Source organism: Gambusia affinis, linkage group LG07 (genome assembly GCF_019740435.1).
Source record: "Gambusia affinis linkage group LG07, SWU_Gaff_1.0, whole genome shotgun sequence".
Lineage (NCBI taxonomy): Eukaryota > Metazoa > Chordata > Actinopteri > Cyprinodontiformes > Poeciliidae > Gambusia > Gambusia affinis.
Window position 1 is genome coordinate 10,427,621 of NC_057874.1, and position 20,754 is coordinate 10,448,374.

Consider the following 20,754-nt stretch of genomic DNA (forward strand, 5'->3'; position numbering starts at 1 on the left):
AGGTTTTTCTAGGGATAAATATTGTGAATTAGCTGTGGCTATCTACCCTGTGATGGAGACATGAGATCTTTTTCATCTACGTTTTTGTCTCTGTTCCTCTCAAATAAACAATAAATTAAAATAAACTAAATTCTTACAAAGATCACAGACTTCCACATCACCACCAGTCAAAGACTTCATTAGTTGGATTAGCAGTGGAGGAGATAAAACACCTCAAATGCCTCGATTGTTGTTGCAAATATGACTTAGTAAAGAAAAGTGTCCAAGAAGCTCAAAGAACAGACAATAGCTTTGCACAAACAATGGCAATGATACAAAAGATCGAAAAAGGCCTTGAATGTTTCAGCTGGTACAGTTGGGAGCACACAAACCATGACAACTGCTACTCTAAAGCAAACTCTGGTGACTGGAAAATGTAAAATTATATGAGATTTGTCACCTTATTTAATCAAAAATAACTATTAAGATAATTAACTTGATATGAGCTACAATTATTTAATTAGTGGGTGGAGCCAGAGGGAGACAGAGTACCCTACGTTGAACCCAAGTAAGAGTAGCACTACTTCAACATATTTTTACTCAAGTAAAAGTAAAAAGTAGCCATCCAGGAAATTACTCAAGTAAGAGTAAATAAAGTATTTGGTAAAATGTCTACTCAAGTAATGAGTAACATTACTAAGCATTTTGGTGTTTAAAAACACCAGACAAAAATGACAATAATTCATATGAGTACAAAAAATACCAAAACCAGGGAAAATAAATTTTTTTCCAATCAGTTTCTGTCAATAAAAAACTTATGAAACTGTAAGAAAAACTTCAGGTGTATGTCTTTGTCTGGTGAATTTTTGGTTAAAACATGTTTGTCTTTATTCAGTGGGTAGAAAATCCAGAAATTGTACTCGAGTAAAAGTAGAAATACTTCATAATAAATGACTCAAGTAAAAGTAAAAAGTACAGTGTCGTAAAAATACTCCTAAAAGTAATTTTTTTTCATAAGTCATTCAAGTAAATGTAATTGAGTAAATGTAACTAAAAAATTCACTCAAGTAAGAGTAGAAATACTTCATAATAAATTACTCAAATAAAAGGAAAACGTACTGCGTGGTAAAAAATACTCCTAAAAGTAAATTTGTTTCAAAAGAGTTACTCAAGTAAATGTAATTGAGTAAGTGTAACTCGTTACTACCCAACTCTTGGTAGAATTGACCAAGAGATAATAAAAGGACGTTGAAGTCCTTCAATCTACAATCAGAAAGAGTAGAAAGTGCAAAAATAATTGTATCTCATCTGCTGCTCTTCTCCTGGAAAATGTCGATGCTGTTTTCCAGTCAATGGCCGCATTCCTGAAACATCCCGGCCGCAGGGGGGCGCTGTTTGGATACAACTCCTCGGCTTCAAAGTCAGCCGAGCAGCAGCAGCAGAGTGGAGGCCCGTCCATTGAAAGTCGGAAGTTGTCTTTTAGGTTACTGAAACTTTCCAAAATGGCAGAGGACAGCACTTATGAGTCGATGCTGTGCGTGAAGCCAGAGGTCCATGTTTACCGAATCCCGCCGCGGGCCTCCAATCGTGGATATCGGTGAGAAAGTTTATCTCTGAGGACTCGGAGAAAGTGCTGGTCAGCAAGCTAATTTATTATTCATGATTCCATTATCGGACAACGGAACTGTCAGAACTACTTAACAGCTATTTTTTTATGAGGTTCCAAATAGTACTAAATGCGATACACCCTGCCGGCATTAACTGTTAGCTGATATTAATTACCATCTTAGCCTCGGGACAATTGTGTTGGCTGAAAAACCAAATGGATAGAAAGTTGGAAACACTAGTTCCGTGAACTAGTGTTTCCACACCAACATCCTGACGTGTTTCATCCTCGCTGCGTTCAACAAATTGGTTTCATTAGAAGTGGAAGTTTTCAGTTGAGACTGGACCTTTCTTCTTTATGTGAAGTTTTCTTGCCGTTATCGTCCGTCCGATAATGGAAGCAAGAATGCAGCGTTTGTTTTCAAATTAGTAAAAGTGGATTTCTTTTCTTTGTGCTGTTTCTGTACGAGAAGTCGCGCTGTAGCTGTAAGACTCCTGTTATGATGTTCTGTAAACTTGGTTTAAACTGATGTTTATGCTCGTAAGCATTTGGACTTACTCATACACTCCCAAATCCACCTAAAGCTTGAGGGGAACATTGTGATAATGAGGGGGAAAACAGTTTTACACACACTCACTTTGGAGTTTATTCGTAATAAAGGACGCAATGTGCTGTTGAGAACTCTAGAAAAAATAATTTAGCTTGTTTAATAGTTTAACTATTTCATTAAAATGTAACTCTTTGCAAAAACATTCAGAATACTTTACATTTTCCACAATTTGTCACCTTACATCTTCAAAGTAAGCAAACTCCAGACCTAAATCTACTTGGACAAAACATGACAAAGCAGTCAAGGGCTTGATTACCATTTTAAAGGAGCGACAGGTATGATGCTGTAATCACAACCAGCCCATCCTGATAGAGTGGAAAATGAACTGGTAGATCGATAAAAATTGTTTATCGTGAGAATATTATAGTAAAAGATGTTCTTTTCTTCTTGTAGCCCTGCTTAATTTCACTTCCCCCTGATGCGAACAGCTGAAGCTGCTGAAACGGAGACTAAATCACATGTGCCAGAAAAATACGGATGGCACAAATCGCCTTCTCTTTCTGATTATGTGCGTTTCCTGTTGTTTCTTTGTTCCCCTTAGCGCTGCTGACTGGAAGCTGGATGAACCAGCGTGGAGCGGGAGGCTGAAAATCACCGCCAAAGACAAGAAGGCCTTTATCAAGTTGGAGGACAGAAACACAGGTGAATACTTTTTAAAACGACAGCAACGAGAGCAACTTCTTTACTGCTTATTTCGTTGATCGTTAAAGACTAATGTAGTCAAATCATGTTTTAGGGGTATTTTCTGTTACATCGTCTTGCTGTTTTTGTTTTACTTAATCAACGGCCTGATCCGGGTTTCTGCTCAAACGTTGCTTCGTTTGTCTGTTGTTTTTGTTTCTGCGTTTCTCTGCAGGAGAGCTGTATGCACAAGCCCCGGTTGAGCAGTATCCAAGCCTTGCAGTGGAGGCCGTCACGGACTCCAGCCGGTACTTTGTCATCCGGATAGAGGATGGAACGGGTGAGAACGTTTCTGACTTAAGAAAAAAGGCAGCATCATCTCTATCTAATATAAAACTAACAGTAGTTTTAGTCAATCTGGTTACTTTATCCTCTTTCTATCCCAGTGTTTTACATTAAGGTTTTTTATTTTATTTTTATTTATAGAGTCTGTGTCCGTCTTTCCTTTCCTTTTTTCTTTTTCTTTTTAGGACGTCACGCTTTCATCGGTTTGGGTTTTGCTGACCGTGGAGACTCGTTTGACTTCAATGTGGCTTTACAAGATCATTTTAAGTAAGAGGAGAACACATGCAGTAAAGACCGAAAGTACATACAAAAATATAGACAGCTTGCATTTAAGATTAAAAAAGAAAACCCTTGGTAAAATTGTTCTGCCCATAAATCAAGGTCCTTGTCCTCGAGAGCCGGTGTCCTGCAACTCTTAAATGTCTCCCTGGTCCAACACACCTGAATCCAACAGCTGAATCACCTCCCAAGTGCAGTCAGGTTCTCCAGAGTCCTGCTAATGACCTCATTATTTGACTCAGGTGTGTTGAAGTAGAGATGCATCTAAAAGTTGCGGGACACCGGCCCTCGAGGACCAGGAGTGCCCACCCCTGCCATAAATCTTTATGTGGCATAGTTTTAACTTCGCTGCGTTCAAATTCTGTAAAAAAACCCCAACCCATTAAGCATCTTTTGCTATCTAATTATTAATCAGTTAATAAAATAATAGTCAATTAATATACAAATGATCTCAGAATCACTGCTATGTTATTGCATTTTAGGCATTACATTTTTTTTTCTTATTTTGAAAAGAATCTGAATTATTAGTTTATTTGCATTTTTTTATGTATTTCTAATATTGCATAGAAAAAGCTTAAGCGGTTAAATGAAAAATCGGCAGAATGTGCCAATTTTTATATCTGATTAATTGCTTAATCCTCCGAATATTCAATTACTAAAATAATCGTTAGTTGCAGCCGTTATCACAACAAATCTGATTTAGTTTCCCTTTGGGATCGATAAAGTATGTTTTTTATTTTTTTTTTTTACTTTTCATTTTGAATTTGTTCGTATCGCTAAAGGTGGGTGAAACAAGAAGGGGATCTTGCAAAACTGGAGGCGTCTCAGAGTTCAGCGCCGAAACTGGACCTGAGCTTCAAGGAGGGACAGACCATCAAGATCAGCATCGGGGTGAGCAGAAGGAAACGCAGCATGGACGACCACATGATTCAAGAAACAGGCTGGTGTAAACATGCAGAAACCGATCTGATCACTCCAGAACATCAAGAAGAAAGACGCAGGCGGCGCCAAGCCGCGTCCCCTGGGTGGCGGTCTGCTCCCTCCCCCTCCAGGAGGAAAAGCCGGCGGCGGTGTCCTGCCTCCGCCTGGAGGACTGCAGACGCTGCCAGCTGCTCAGCCCAGCACCGGTACCCGTCCTGCTCTCCAAACGCACCGTTTGTAGTTGACATCATCTGGAATATCTCCGTTGTTCTAACAGGATTTCTGTCCACGCCTTCAGCTCCGCTGATGGACTTGGGTTCCCCGGTCGCTGCGGCCCAGCCCGGCTCTGACATGTGGGGGGATTTCACATCTGCTGGCTCCAAGTATGTTTTCCTCTTTCTGCCATCACCTCTCATTCTCTCGTTTCCACTCACAGGGTTTGGACATGCGCCTGAAAATCCTTGAATTTAAGTGTTTCCAAGGTTTGAAATGTGCTTTATTTCTGTAGAAAGTCACTGAAAGTGCTTGAAATTCAAACTCAAGCACTTTAGTTCCTTTAAAAACGGCCTGAATTATTAGTTTATTTGCATTTTTAATGTATTTCTAATTTTGCTTAGAAAAAGCATAGGTGGTTAAGAGAAAAATTGGCAGAATGTGTCAATTTTTTTATCTGATTAATTGATTAAGCATCCGAATAATCAATTACTAGAGTAATTGTTAGTTGCAGCCCTTATCATAGCACATCGTTGGTTGTCTGCTGATTTAGTATTTTTTTTATTTGAATTTGTTTGTATCTCTAAAGTTTGGTAATAAAGTTCAGTGGAACATTTTATTAAAAGCCTAAATTTGGAAAGCACCTTTTATAGTTGAAATCCGATATTCAATGCTAATAAAAAGGTGCATTTTTTTCCATCTGAAGTGAAATCTGGCAAAACTTTTGTTGTTTCAGGTCATAAACAATTACTAAAATTATTTCTGTTTGCCAAAAAACTTGGCAATAATTTTTCAGGCCTAATAACAGTGTCTTTACACGCTCTTCTTTAGTTCGTTTGCATTGTGCTTTACCGCCAAAGTGTGGAGCTGGAAACGTTTGAAAGCTTGAAAGGTGTTTGAATTTTCTGGCGAGAGAAGAGTGCGAACTCATCTCTGTTGTCACGTCTTCGCCCCACAGCTCCGACCAAGACGCCTCCAAGTCAGGATGGGTGCAGTTCAGCTGAGCTGGGGGAAACAAAAAGGCCTCCTCTCAGGTTCCTTACATTCCTGCAGACGGGACGATTGTTGACATAAAGAAGCTTGAGAACAGAGGACGTGTGCGGAGATTTTACAGTTTCATTGGTGAATTTCCTCTGCTCTGGTGCAGAGCCGCCCGCTGACCAACACACTCTAAAGGAACAAAAAGTTAAAGTGGATATTTTTACAGCTCCTTTTTTTTCCACTCTCTGCCATGCAGGAGTTTACTTCTTAAAACAAGGGAAACATCGTCTTGTCACACTAACTGTGTAAGATATTTATTCAGCGGATTGTTCCTTGATTCTTCTAGTTCTGCGTAGTCGTTTCACTGACCTCCAATCAGATTCGTCGTCTCTTTGTGACATCACGGTTTGTGTTTCTGTCCCAGAACGATCTCCTCACGCCAACGTCGCTCATCTCAAACTTTCATGTTGGGAGAGAGTTTCCCTCGTTCATGCGGCTGTAAAACAGCACTTCTGTTCTCGTTTGTTTTGTTTTTATTCGCGACTTGTATTAATAAATCACAAAACCTCTCTTAATGTTCGATAATCAATTTTAGGTTACTCTGTTTCTTTTAAATCATCTTTGGGGTGAAGAATCGATTCTCATTCTTTCAGTTCTGATTGTATAAAGGCCTCATTTATGTTTATTCTTTCTGGGTCGTGCCTTTTACCCAAAATGAAATCGGCTTTTCTTTTTCCTCCTGATGAAGTGCCTTCCTGGGAAGACCCATGAAATATATAAAAAATGTAAATAAAGTGTATATTTGACAGGTTTCTTGTTTTATTTTGGTAGTCGTATCGTTGTAGAGAATAATCTCTGTTTGATCCTCTTCACAGCTGCAGGATCACTTCATGCCAAAACATCTGGAGTTTGATGCTGGTTTTCTCACAGGAAAAGGAAAATCTGAGCAGAGAAAAAGATTTCAATTTTAAGACTTGATTTCCCTTCCTGTCGTCTGAATGTTTTCTCCTTCTTATCTAGTTTTATCCATCCTTTTTTCCCCTCCTTCCTTGTATTTGTCATTCCTTTCTTTTTCTCCTCTCCTGTCTTTTTTTCTTCCTTTATTTTCTTCCTTTCATTCATGGGTATTCTGTTGTTTTTTCACTGCTTTGTGAAATTCATTCTGTTCTTTATTCTACACTTTTCTTTATTTATTTTCTTCCTTCTTCTGTCCTTCTTTTCTCCTTTCTTTTTTCTTTCTCTAAACATCCTTCCTTCACTCTTTTCCTTGTCTTCTTTTCTTTCTTGTTTCATTTGTTTTTTTCCTTAGTTTTTGTTCCCTTTGTGTGTAGGTGTGTGTGAACACGCAATAAATTTGCAGGTACTTTCTCATTCAAACATCTCTCTAAAACCCATTTCATGCATATTTTTGTTTTACTCTTTAAATTAGTTTCCCTTTGTTCTTCATCAAATAATAATTCTACATAATAAATTATTCATATTTTACCAATATGAATGGATTCTGAACAAAAATGTACTTTAGTAACGCAGGTTAAGCACTTTACAACCAGTGTGTGACGCACCAGCACAAATTAATCAGTTATAAATGTGATTTAATTATCAATATTTTTTTGTATCATTTAAAATCTTAAAAGTGCTTTGCTATGTTTATATTACAGCTTCCTTTATTTTGATATTCCTAAATAAAATCCTATTTAAACCTGCTTTGAAACGGATTTTTTTTATATATATATATTAAGTCATTTACTAGCATTAATGTAAATGTGCCACAATTAAACAAATTATGGCACATAATTATCACTGGATAATGACTAATTTGTCTTGCTAAAAACAAAAGCTATATAAACAAGGCTGAAATTAATAATTTTGTCAATAAATACAATTAGTACGAACAGTAAATACAAACAAAATCACAACACAATTATAAAAACAATATAAGAAATAATTCAAACTGACCACTTTCAAGCTAGAATAAAGAACTATTTGAATAGGTTTAAACGTGTCTATCGCTTGAATCGCCTCTGTGTTCAGGATTTAGGACCCTGCAGTTTGTCACATGTACAAATGACACTTTTCAGCAGGAAAACTGAACTGAATCTACTAAAAAAAAAAGTCGATTAAATTAATATTTTATGACATATTTGAGACCCTGTGGTTGACTTGAAAATGATTGTGTGGGATCCTGCGATGGCAGCGGCAGCAGACCATCGTGCTGGGTGAACTGGAAGTCCCTCCCCGGAAAAAGCATGGAGAAGATTTCGGAACAAGAAGGCAGCAGCTCCGGCAAACATTTAGTGGTCTAACTCCGGCTGCTGCCTCTGGACCCGGGATTTCTCTCTGCATTTATGGACCGCAAAGAGGACTGTGAGGGATGGAGGACGGAGTAAAGAGCTCGGAGCAGATCGAGAAGTGGAGGTGAGGCTGTTGGCCAGAGAGGGAAGTGGATATCTTCACTGCTAGAGCCGCTGCTAGCGATGCACAAAGCGTTTTATACCGATATTTACTCCCATGCTGCCCGAACAGACTGTGTTTCAGAGTTTATATATATATATAAAATAAAGGTTTCTAAAAAGAAACCGGATGGTCTCCGAGTGCTGCAGACCTCCTCGTCCCGCCTCTAACTCCGCTCCGCTTTTTGGAAACTTAGGCGTGTTTTTGTTTTTAAGCCTCTGTTTGTTTTAAGGCTTTTAGGGTAAAGAGGATGTTAATGATGAATCACAGAAGCTGGCCGTGTTCCCTTTTTTATGACAGCAAACACATTTAATGTCAAATGAAGAGAGGAAAGTTGATCTTGACTACAAATGAAGCGCATTTTCAATTTAAATACATTTTAAAATATGCTGTTTTTGCTTTTGGGAGATCAGTTCATTTATATTTATCTCGCTGTCATTAGAAATAGCTCTAATTTTTTACGACGTCTGCAACGTGATAAACAGACCAGCAGGGGGCGACTGGCATTAGAGAATCCAAACTGATTCAAACTGAACTGTTGGATTTCAGCAGCTCATTAAGTTTACTTCAACTCAAAAAAGGGGGGAAACATACAAAAAAACATATTTATGGCTATGCTTCTGTGTAAAATGTGAAGTTTTCATCTGTTTCAAAGGGATTTTATTTTATTCCTGCCTCTGCAAATGACTGTTTACAGTCATATTTACTATAAACGACAAGGAAATATCCCTTTAATTTGCAACATAAAGAGAAATATGTGTGTGCGTGTGTGTGTGTGTGTGTGATTACAGCAGTGTGTGGGGTGTCCTGTGTTGACACAATGACCTTGTGTGTAACTATGACACTCTGTCGCCATCACTAGGAAGAATCTCTCCTTGTGTTTAATATTTGCCATGTTTCTGTTCTGAAGCTGTGAAAAATGGGTTTAACCACCAGAGTAACTGGACCTGTAGCGTCCATCCAGACCTACTGAGTTGTTCCACATCTATTCATGCTAACAACAGCAAACCTCAATATATTTTGGGGGGTTAGGTGACGGCAGTGTTTTCAGGGTACCAATTTGCATCTCAATCGCATTCAGATTGAATGAAGTTCGTCTGTGAACATCAGTTTTTAAGTCTGCTTCAGATTCTCAATGAGGTTCTGTTCTCAGGATGGGAAATGCCCTGGACAAGCAACCAGAGTTAAATTAGATCAAAGCATGTTTATCTGCTAGAATGGCCTAGTGAAAGCCCAAACCTGTATCCAAATGGGAATCTACAGCAGCAAAGTGATGTTCACAGACATGCTTGAGCCATTTTACCAGAAGAAATGGACAAAATCTTTAGTCTGAAAACGTTCTACGTTTATCTCAGTAAAAGGCTGTTCAATGAAATAATACCTTAGTGGGGCTGGATATGAAATCATGCCTCACTTTTCTGATTTTTAGTTGTAGGATATGGAAAACAACTCTCCACACTCAAGTATGAGTTTGTATCTGTTTGGCACATAAAGCCTGATTAAAAGACGTTTCAGTTTGTGTTTGGATACTTGTGCTGTGTGATCAGTCTGAAGCCTGTTGAGGGTTCACAGTAAACTCCCACGATCATGTAGTTTACTGGAAAGGAGTTTATCTTTAAATTAAGAGCTGCCACTGTCTAAGTCTGTCTCAACAAGCAATGAAGCAATTAATCAATAAACGGCATGATTTATTAAAATGAGCCTGACCACATCCATTCTGAGGTTTTATATTTTATTAAGGTACATTTTGTTTTTGTGGCCATTATAATTCCTCTTATTTATGGTTTTGGTTGTTAATGTTTTTTATTTCCATTTTATTTATTGTGTACAGTGGGGTTTTAGTTTTAAAATTTAAATATCTTCCAGTTCCAGTGTTAATTGTTCTTTACTCAGTTAAAGTTCATTGGTATTTGAAAGGCAATTTTGGATTAATTTTCCATTATCAATATATTATCCCACCATATGACCACCTGTGTTTTGTCACATAGACGACGGATTGATTTAGTTGTAATTATTTTTTATACTTTTTATAATTGTGCATAGGCCTGTCACTAGAAATTATTGTGCTAAATGATTACACTGTAAAGTAATATATTGACAAAGGCACAAGCTCGCCTTCTGAAAGATCAATAAACTTTAATTTCTTAAAGAACACATTACACTGGACCTGGAAGACGTTTTAAATATCCAAACAATAAACAAACCAACCAAAAACATCAAATAAAATCTAAATAAAACCCCTACAACACAAACCATAAATAAAATGGATTACAAGTCTCTGTAAGCAAAATTAGCTTTCAGAAATATTAATCATTGGAATGGAAATTATTGAGCTCCTTTTGTTTTATCACACAATTAATTAATTTACTGCTTAATGTGACACACTTCATGTTGCTGTAGTTTCTTTGTTTTGCAATCACTATTGGCGTTGATTGCATTTATTGACAAAATCTGTGTAGATAAGTCATTTTAACCTTGTTTGTAAAATCTTTGCTCGGTTTTAACAAGATAAACTACTAATTGTCCAGGAAAGACAGATGAAAACTAGCATTTTGGCTAATTCTGGCACATTTCTATACATGCAAATTGATATTAAAAAGTACTTGACAATGATACCAAAACAACAATATTATCTTTTATCACAATAATTACTGGGACAATTAAAAATTTGTTACAAATTTATTCACAAGTTAATAATCTCCTGTTGAGCAGCAGAGGTGTGTGAAGGCTTTTAATTTCAAGCCGAGAGAGTGGCAACAGTGTAAGAGGAGGAGGAAGAGGAGGAGGAGGAGGAAGAGGAGGGGGGCACTTTAAAACCAGCTAATCCCGCTGTCCTCAATCTGCGACTCAGAGTCTCTGAGGAGGCGGCAGGGCGGACACTCTCCGCTCCTCTGCTGCCAGAAACTTACCAGAAACGTGACCAGATTAAAGTGGGAAACTTTGATCCTTTTTCTGCGCCGGCTGGAAGACGGGGAGAAAACAGGAGAGCGACCGTGGCTCTGTTTGGGAATTCATTTTGAGTTAATCCGATTTTCCTGGAGGATTTGGAAACAGCGGCGATGAGCGGTGAGGAAAACTCCGACTCCAACAAGCTGGAGTCGGTGATCCAGGTGAGGCCCCCGGGATCTCACCTCAGCGCTTTCATAACGAGCTGATGGGGCAAATGGGGGCAAACTCTGTAGCTGTGGTGATCGCATCGTGAAAACGTCCAACTTAGCCGCGGTGCATCTTTGTTTTTCCATCTGGACCAGCGGCTGGAGGAGAGCGTCCTGTCTGAGGAGAAGAGGCTGACCGTCCGGGGCCCGTCACCGGATGCGGCCCCTACATGTCTGCCGGCCAGAGTCCGAGAGATCGTCACCAAGAACCTCAACGATACCAGTGAGTCCTTCCTCCTCCTCATGTAGTCTTGAGCTGCAGCAAACTGTTGTTTCAGTTATCGATTAATCTGTTGCTTATTCATACGATTAATCGCCACATCCTGCAGATTTAATCCGTTTTTAAACAATATTAGAAATAAATTAAAGCATCTCATCTCAAGGAGCAGGAGCAGTAATGGATTCCAATTTCTTCAGTTACCGATTAATCTGTTGCTTATTCTGACTATCAATTAAAACGTTGACACAATATTTATTCAATATTAACAATACATTAAAAGATGCAAATAAACATATAACTTCTTTTTTTTAAATAAGGAAATAAACATTGTATTACCTAAAATACAATTCTGTTAGTGAATTATTGATCAGTTGTAGCAAAGGATGAATCTGCAGCTAATAAATATTTCTAACATCAACGTGTGAAAAGCTCAGCTCTTTCTACTGAGATTAACATCAATACAGTGATGCGTGTTTATTTTTTTTAATTAACAGATTAATATATGAAAAGCAAGAGGTGCCTAAAAAGTGACTTTTTGAACAGAATCTGAACTAGGTGTTACAGACTCGCAGATGCAAAATGTATATATTTTCTGTAAAGTTTTGGCGTGATTACTGCTCTGACTGTGTTGTTCTCTCACCAAATAGCTCTCAATACTCCAGTTAACGATTAATCGATTACTAAACTAGTTGATGATTATTTCAATAAACGATTCATCGTTATTAATTGAATTAATCATTTCATCCTTGATGTCCATCTAAGGCGTTTGTTTCCCTCTGTGAGCAGCCGGGGCCATGTCCTCCGTCATGTCCGTCCAGGAGGAGAACCGGGTTCTGCAGGGGGAGCTGGCCCGGCTGGAGGACCTGCTGGCCCACAGCAGAGCCGACCGGGACGAGCTCGCCATCAAGTACGGCGCCATCAGCGAGAGGGTGAGGACAATAAGCTAAATCTGACTGAAACTGGGACGACGTGAGGCGGGAAAATAAAGAAAATTCTCCAGAAACCCTCCAGCTGTTTGGTCTGGACAAGCTTTGGGAGGAATGCCTGCCTCTCCCCCGGGTTTTTGTCTTCTCGGTATGTCTTTGTCTCAGATTTGTGGGTCTCCCAGGTGACGGGGGATGGAATGAAGTGGAGTGGAATGTTGCCATAGCGCCCGTCGCCATGGGTGACCGTAAACAGGGGCTTCACAGCAGGGGAGGGATGTGGCGGATGGTTGACTGGATTCAGGTTGAACATTAGCAAGAATCACAAACCTGCTTCAAAAGGCAGCTGTAGCAAAGTTAATAAACATGATTTCAGTAAAAAGTTTACACACGCTCAACTAAATTTATACTTTATTTTATTTATTTTTTATGAGAAAGAAAAAATATATATATATATTTTCCCTTTTTTTAAATGTTATCACTATAGGAACAACAAAAGTATACAAAGAGCAGTATACAGAATCAGACCCTTACATAAAGTTTAAATTAGGGTACAAATTATGTTTTTGGATAAATTCAGTATCTACACAGTAAAATATCACTAATGGAGTGAGTGAATTGGTGATTTGATAGGTTTCTATTCCTTTTACACTTTCTGTGAAAATGATCTCTTGAAATAACTAGAATCTCATTTTTTAATTTTCATTCCTTCACTGTTTTTAATTTTTTAACACAGAATAATCCTTTAGAGATGAAAGGATAAAGAAACCTAAACAAAAGAAGGGACTCTCAGGGAAAAGTACATTTTCCATCTCTTCCTGATGTTTTCTCATTAGGATTCCTGAAGCCTCATTGAGAGAGTGATTTTTTTCATTAGAAATTTAACGTAGATGATATGGAAATTACCCCAGTAATTATTGTGATAAACAATAATTTAGTTATTTTCGCACCATTGTCAAGTAATGTATTTATGATGGCATAAAAATGCTAATTTGCTCTCTCAAAATCAGTAAACTTTAGTTTTACAAACACTTGTTCCAAGTGGACTACATTTTAAAATATAAAGAATGAAAAATACCAACCAAAAACAATAAATTAAACAAAAATTAAAACCACACTAAACAGAAACCATAAATAAAATGTATTATGTAGTCTCTTTAAACACTATTCTCCTTCAAACATACAAATAATCAGAATGGAAATTATCAAGTTAATTTTTATTTATGATGCGATTAAGTGATTAATTTCATTTGAACGATTATCCCTCCATGATGTGGAATAACAAAATTTTACCAATAAATCACAATTTATTGAAGATTCTCAAAGGCTCAGATATATATAGAGTGCATATATATATATGCACTTCTGCAATATTTGGTTGTATGTAACAAAACGAAGCAGGAACCCACACACACACTTTCATCATGTTAAAACCATATTTAAATTAAAAGCCATTTTGTTCTTGCCTGTGTCTCTTTCAGCTGGAGCAGGCGCTGCGGTTTGAAACCGGGGAGGACGACCTCGACTCGCCCGGGTCGCGCAGCCTGGCCCAGCAGAACGTGGATCTGCGGCGACGGCTGGACGAGGAGCAGGCGGCCTACAGGCGTAAACTCACCGCCTACCAGGAGGGCCAGCAGAGGCAGGCGCAGCTGGTGCAGAAGCTGCAGGCGAAGGTGGGCCGGGTCAGACCAGAGCTGGTAGTAACTACCGTATTTTCCGGACTGTAAGCCGGTACTTTTTTCCCCCCACGCTTTGAACCATGCGGCCTTTCTGTGGATTTTTTTTTTTTCAACCACCAGGGGGCTCTTCAGCAGGAAGCGAATCATTGGAAATCAAAATTGGAAATCAAAGAAGAAAGTGCTGATTTTCATTTAGAACAAGCACATGTTAGTAGCAGGCGCGACAAAGAAATGTTTTCAAACTCATACCTCCTCATCAAGGAAACCACACGCAGAAGTTCATTTGATGCCGCCCTTGTGCCCATTGATCTGGTAGTACAGATCAATAGCCGCTGCACGTAAGATTGGCGTGAACGAATCCAAGGTTCAGCGTTGGAGACGCAGGGCTGCGTCTTTAATAGCACATTTCCTCAAGGCGAGGCTTACAGCCCGGTGCAGGTTATATATGTACGTTTCCAGTTTTGTCTTGTTTTTTAAACTTTGTGGGTGCGGCTTAAAGTGAGGTGCGCTCTATAGTCCGGAAAAAACATTACATTTACTTGACCGATGTTTTTTGGAAAAAACAAACAAAAACAAAAAAAATAATAATTAATAAACGTACTTTTAGGAGTACTTTTGCTACACTGTACTTTTTACTTTTACTTGAGTAATTTTATTATGAAGTATTTATACTCTTGAGTACAATTTCTGGATTTTCTACCCACTGAATGAAAAACTGAAATGTTTCAACCAAAAATTCAGCAGACACAAACCAGACAGTTTCATTCGTGCTGTGGTGGCATAGGGGATAGCGCAACCCACACCTGGAGGCCCTGAGTCCCCAACGCGGCCGTCGCGGGCTCGATTCCCGGACCCGCCGACATTTGCCACCTGTCTCCCCCCCTCTCACTCCCGCCTTCCTGTCAGCCTACCGTCATATAAGGGACACTAGAGCCAACAAAAAGACCCCCTGGTGGGGAGAAAAAAAATAAAAAGAAACTTATTTGGAAAGGTTTATTTTGCCTGATTTTGTTATTTTTTGTTACTTATATAAATTATTGTAATTTTAGTTGTTAAAATGCAAAATTTTCCACTGAACTTTATATTTTGGTCTGTCTGATGATGTAATTTTTAAATATTAAATTATTTAAGTTATTTTTTGGGTGCTCTATCCAGCTCTCAATTTAGCTGCGCGTTTTTTACAGTGAAGCATGATGACGATGATGACGGTTCCTCTTCCTCAGGTTCTGCAGTACAAAAAGAAATGTGGCGATCTAGAGCAGATGCTTCAGGAGAAATCCTCCGAGTTGGAGAAAGGCACTATGGGCGTAGGTGACGTTTCCTACTAAAAACCATGAACCTGTTTTCTGTCTGCAGTCGTTTTCTAATTAGATCATTAATTTCAGAGCAACAGCGAAACGTCAAACGGACGGCATCAGGAAGACGCGAGCAGCAACCTGGAGGACGCTTTGATCAGACTGGAGGAAGAGCAGCAGAGGTGGAGCGTCACCACTAGCGCTGAAACCATCAATCAGATCAATCATAACGAATCGATTGCTGAAATAATTCTCAAATAATTGAAGAATAAATAAATTGTTACTTGGAGTGTACAGGCTCTAAAAAGCTGTTTGATGAAATAACAATTCACTCAGAACATTAAACCAAAAACTGTGCAGAAATATATATATATATATATATATATATATATATATATATATATATATATCTATATATATATATATATATATATATATACATAAATTTCTTGTTTATTTATTTATTTATTTCAAACAGGTTTTTAAAAACAAGAAAATCAAATAATCAGCAGTAAAAAAGAAACATCTGCATATATAACCAAGAGCAAATAAATTTGTTTGTTTTCTGTTTGGCGTAGGAAGAAGTAAACATTTACCTAATCTCACCTCTTATCTTAATTTAATGAAATATATTACCTACTGATTCAATAATTATCAAAAACCGGTAATGAAAATCCTATTATAATATTCATGTGCCTGTTTTGCCTTTAAAATAAAAAACTATTATTTGTCTGCAAGTAAGTTCTACCAAAACTCCGCAAGTTGTAAAGTTTTAGCTTCACCTGGTTGAAATTCTGCAAAGAAATCTCTTATTAAGCATTTTTTGCTGCCATATTATTAATCAATTCACCCAAAAAATGTGCAATATTGCAACAAATAATCAACCGTTCACTACATAATTGCACTTTATAAATATATAAAATAATTATTTTCTTATTTAAAAAGGAATTTGAATGTTTACTTATATCTTTATTGCATTTCTTAGTTTACTTAAGTGGTTAAATGAAAAATCTGAAAAATTTTCAAATTTCTTTCTCTAATTAGCTGACTAATTCTCAGAAAAATCAACTAATAAAATAACCGTCAGCTTCACATAATAATGAATCTCTATTGATACTCAGATATGAATGAGTTAAAGTATAAACAGTTAAAACTTCTGCAGTCTTTACCAATTCTTCATATTCAGCTGTTTTTTTTGTTTTTTTACCTCCAGTAGTATTCATACGTTTTAATTTGTTGTCATATTAGAGCTCTGAAGTATTTTATTGGGACTTTGTGTGAAAAACCAACACAAAGCAGGCCGCTGTTGAGAAATGGGAGAAAAAGAAAAGCTGCAGCTGGTTTGTGAATTTCAGAGGTTTGTTAGAGAACAAATGAAGACACAGCAAAAACGTCAAGCATAAATGTAGAGAAAATGAAGATTATTTAACCAATAAAATACAACAGAGGCGTTTATACAGTGTAGCTCTAAGGGTTTACCTCGTGTTTTTTCTTACAGCTGAAAGCAGTAGGGAGATTTAACCTTCGATTCACTTTAAGCACATTTCAAATAAACGTATAATTTGCGCTTGACTCCAGTGCGAAGACATGCAGGTCTGTTGATATCAGTGATGTCTGACCTGCTTGTGGATCCTTCAGGAGCAGCAGCCTGTCTGCGGTGAACGCGATGCTGAGGGAGCAGTTGGAGCAGGCGGGTCTGGCCAACGAGGCTCTGAGCCAGGACATCCGCAGGCTCACCGTGGACTGGACCAAAGCCCGGGAGGAGTTGGAGCAGAAGGAGTCGGACTGGAGGAGAGAGGAGGAGGTGAGAGAGAGAGAGAGCGAGACAGTGAAGCACTGTTTGTTCAAAAGTGATTTACATCGCAAAAATATGGAGAAACCCTTCGTGAACCGAGCCACAAACGTTACGTTTTGTCAAAAGCTGTCAACAAAATCACCCAGTCAATATGCATCAAATATATTGATCAGTGATCCAGTTATTATGGTTGAAAAGCAGCTCTAAGCAGCTGGGGTTTAGATCTAAAGGCACTCAGTGTTTCAGCTGTTTTGCAGTTTTCTGGAAGTTTGTAGAAGCCGAATGCTTCTTCTCCATGTTTGGTTCTGGTTCTGGGCATGCAGAGCAGATCCAGAAGACCTGAGAGGTTGCTACGACAACAGCAGATCTTTAATGCATTGTGGCGCTAACCCGTTCAGTGATTTATAAACTAACATTATTTTATAAGTTATCCTCTGAGCTACAGTGTAGGGACTGGGTGACGTTCTTGAACGTCCTGGTTTTAGTCAGAACGCCAGCAGCAGCGTTCTGGATCAGCTGGAGCTGAGGAATGATTTTTTTTTAGGCAGACCTGTGAAGATGCTCTTGCAGTAATCAGTATGACTAAAGATAAACGCATGGATGAGTTTCTCTAGACCTCACTGAGACATCAGTCATCTAATCCTGGAGAGGCTCTTCAGGTGATAGAAGGCCGACTTTGTAACTGTCTTTATGTGGCTCTGAATGTTCAGGTCAGAGTTCATCACTACTCCCAGATTTCAGGCCGGATCGCTGGTTTAATAACTCAGTCAAACTTATTTTTATACCACATTTCAGCAACAAGGCAGTTCAAAGAACTTTACATCATAAAAACACAAGAATAAAAACAACATGCAGTCACCAACTGAGAAACCAGAAACAAACATTACATTTTGTCGAGTACCATCATCAAAATCATCAACACACATCATAGTAAATCTGTGAAGTTGCTGAAACCTTCTTTCTGTTTCTGCCTTCAGTCTTTCCACAGCCACTTCAGCAGCGAACACGGCCGGCTGCTGAAGCTGTGGAGACAAGTGGTCGGCTTCAGGAGGCACGTCTGCGAGATGAAGAGCGCCACCGAAAGGTAAAAATAAAACCACAAACTCAACATTTCAGGGTTCCTATGGGTGCTTGAAATCCTCGAAAGGTTTTGAAAGTGACTGATTTCTGTATGAAGTGAATTTTACTGTGGAAAAAGCGTACGAGCCCTGAACATCTTCTCCCTCTTTTCTCTCAGAGACTTGTCAGAAATGCGCTCTGAGCTGACCCAGATGTCCCACACGGCCCGGGTGTCCTGCTCTGGCTTGTCCACGTCAGTGGACAGTCGGGCGGCGGGAGAAAAGGCTCTGAGGGTTCAGCTGGAGCAGCAGCTGAGGGAGCGAGCGGCGGAGACGATGAGCCTTCAGAGCAGAGCCGATGCAGAGAAAAGTGAGCTCAACGTCAGGTTAGTGAGCCACTAACGGGTCAGCGGTACTTCATAAAGGGTTGAGTGAAGGTAAGGTAAATCGTACTTAAATAAATACTCACAATATTTTATTAGTTTTTTGTATTTAAAAAAAAATTATTTTCCTTGTTTAATTTGTTTTGATGAGGAATTCTGAGTGCAGTGGCTTGGAGACCTGGCAACGCCTTGTTGGTGTCTGGACTGACTGTAATTTGTCACAATATCACATGGCAACTTATTTCAAAAAGAACTACAATATTAAAACACTAGAGTTCTGTCTGCATTTAGATGAGAAATTTTAAGTTCTGTTCTGGTTCTGACACTATAAGACTGTATAAAAAAACGGGTCATCATTTTTACTCATAATTAGAAAATATTCTACTGACAGGTTTCACTGCAGTGCAGTGACTCAGCCGTCAAAATGTTGGGGTTCTTTAAACCTGCAGGTGTAAATTATAAATATTAATTTGATGTAAGAAAATGACCTGTGGATTTCAGGAGATGTTTTGCACTGATAGAGCAAAAATATGTGAAGAAAACAAAACAAAACAAAACATGGCTTAGCTACATATTTTCTTATCTGAGAAACTTTATGCTCACAAACAACGCCTATGGCTGCCTTAAATGGTTATACTGCTGGTTTTGTGTTAGTACTTTCAAGATCTTTAGGCCTGAAGAATTGCTTTTGTTTATTTAGCTAAGGTACTTAAAGCGACATATAATCACATTTATGGATAAAAATGACGGAATATTTTCGTTGTTGGCAGGACAAACTTCAATACAGTTTTAAGGTTTTGAATTCGTTCAAAAATTCTCACACCACTTTTTGTTGCTCCAGATGTGAAAATAAAAGAATGGACATTTAATCAGCATTGTTCTTTCAAGCAATGAGAAATCTAGGATGCCGCTGGTGAAATTATAAATGTTCAGACATATGACGGTACACAGCAAGCAAAGAAGGTTATTTTTGTCACAAGTTGAGCTTTGAAATGTTGTGACTCTTCATGAATTTTAGTTAAACATGGAGGAAAAATCTTAGAAGAAAATCAAAAGTCAGCACAGAGAATGCTACAAAGTCTAAATCTTCCTCCTGTTTTATTCTGTAACCTCTTCAGTGTGTTGCTTACAGGGCTAAATTCATCTCAGTATTATTCAACCAAACAAAAACTAATTTCAGTTTTTTTTCAAAGTTTTGTCTAAAATAACTATTTTTTTATTCAAATAACTCATTTTTTCTCATGGAGAGAAAAGGTTATTTGTAAAACATAAACTTACGATTCTCAAACTTTTGGTTTTGATGCTCCTTTGTTGACTGAACTCAAAGCCTTTTGAGGACAAAACATTTGTTTTCCAAAATCAAATATTCCATTCTGAAAAAATATGTCCTTACAATAAAAAACGTTTTGACCACAATTCAATTTTTTATTTTTTATTGTGATTAGTTTTTGCTTGATTGAATAATATTAGGACATATTCACTCCCAGAGGCTGTGATTTATTGCTAAAATGACTCAAACATCCGTTTGTGTTTGAATTATCAGGTTGTCTGACATGGTGCGAGAATGTGAGAGACTGAAGGGACAAATTGTGGAACGAGACGAAGAAATCTCCACTCTGACGAAGAGGCTGGAGGTGAGAGAGCGTCTCTGACACGGCATCCTGAGTTTTTTCATTTTTACGTTTCCGCCTGTTCTTGGTCCTTTTCCTCCAGGAGCAAACTGGCAGCGATGAGCCCGACGACACGCAGCGGATTAAAGCTCAGTCTGAGATGCTGCTGGACACGCTGAGGGACATCGCTCAGGTATAAATAACTATGGCAAGGCGATACAGCTTCAAAAAAATAATCTACAATTTTTCACAACAGATTTGATTTCTATCAGTTTTGTGTTTTGCTTGCTTTTTTTTTTTTCTTAAAAAGAAACTACAGAAAATAAAGAGTGGCTTTTATATCTGGTGTCGAGAATTTTTGTTCAAATGCAGGAATAATATTGTAATATTAGCATAAAAAAGTCTTAAATTCATGAGAAAAAGTTGTTTTAATGAGATAAAATCTTCTCAGGATCTTATGAGACGAGTTCAGTCCTTGCCGCTCGTTCTTCAAAACAGACTCAATTATTTGCACAATCATTTTAAAGTCGTGCTACTGATGACAATTTAATGTTGTATTGTCTCTAAAACGTATATTGGATTATATCTTCGCGAGACGCTCAACTTTCCTTATTAAAATTTTTGGGTAGT

At 38.2% G+C, this 20,754-nt stretch overlaps 2 protein-coding genes across 6 annotated transcripts in view; both read left to right on the plus strand.

Moving 5' to 3' along the window:
- Window positions 1–1,316: 1,316 nt before the first annotated feature.
- On the plus strand, window positions 1,317–6,361 carry necap2 (NECAP endocytosis associated 2). 2 transcript variants are annotated; one of them, XM_044123159.1, is made up of 8 exons: window positions 1,317–1,576; window positions 2,737–2,837; window positions 3,052–3,156; window positions 3,347–3,428; window positions 4,223–4,331; window positions 4,420–4,567; window positions 4,639–4,744; window positions 5,533–6,361. In XM_044123159.1, the coding sequence occupies exons 1-8, from the start codon at window positions 1,332–1,334 to the stop codon at window positions 5,576–5,578; spliced, it is 942 nt and encodes a 313-aa protein (XP_043979094.1). In that variant the 5' UTR covers window positions 1,317–1,331; the 3' UTR covers window positions 5,579–6,361. The 2 variants fall into 2 exon arrangements, with proteins under 2 accessions (XP_043979094.1, XP_043979095.1); XM_044123160.1 differs by having other exon boundaries at window positions 4,660–4,744.
- A 1,408-nt stretch (window positions 6,362–7,769) lies between these two features.
- The window catches only part of LOC122834596 (rootletin-like), a 33,663-nt gene continuing 20,678 nt past the window's right edge, over window positions 7,770–20,754 (plus strand). For 2 of the 4 annotated variants that reach the window (XM_044123162.1, XM_044123163.1), the window contains exons 1-11: window positions 10,853–11,116; window positions 11,258–11,384; window positions 12,168–12,310; window positions 13,786–13,977; window positions 15,207–15,290; window positions 15,369–15,460; window positions 16,917–17,082; window positions 18,051–18,157; window positions 18,311–18,517; window positions 20,058–20,148; window positions 20,228–20,317. In XM_044123162.1, coding sequence (XP_043979097.1) covers window positions 11,066–11,116; window positions 11,258–11,384; window positions 12,168–12,310; window positions 13,786–13,977; window positions 15,207–15,290; window positions 15,369–15,460; window positions 16,917–17,082; window positions 18,051–18,157; window positions 18,311–18,517; window positions 20,058–20,148; window positions 20,228–20,317 — 1,350 coding nt within the window. In that variant the 5' untranslated portion in view covers window positions 10,853–11,065. Of the gene's footprint in view, window positions 7,971–10,852; window positions 11,117–11,257; window positions 11,385–12,167; window positions 12,311–13,785; window positions 13,978–15,206; window positions 15,291–15,368; window positions 15,461–16,916; window positions 17,083–18,050; window positions 18,158–18,310; window positions 18,518–20,057; window positions 20,149–20,227; window positions 20,318–20,754 lie in introns of those variants that run through there. The other 2 variants (XM_044123164.1, XM_044123165.1) reach the window with 2 other exon arrangements.

Excerpts from the sequence above, each read along its gene's own strand:
- necap2 (XM_044123159.1), top strand. The coding sequence starts at position 1,332 with ATGGCCGCATTCCTGAAACATCCCGGCCGCAGGGGGGCGCTGTTTGGA. Across the intron at positions 3,157-3,346 it reads CCGGATAGAGGATGGAACGG|GACGTCACGCTTTCATCGGT; the intron begins GTGAGAACGTTT and ends TTTTCTTTTTAG. Across the intron at positions 4,745-5,532 it reads TTCACATCTGCTGGCTCCAA|CTCCGACCAAGACGCCTCCA; the intron begins GTATGTTTTCCT and ends TTCGCCCCACAG.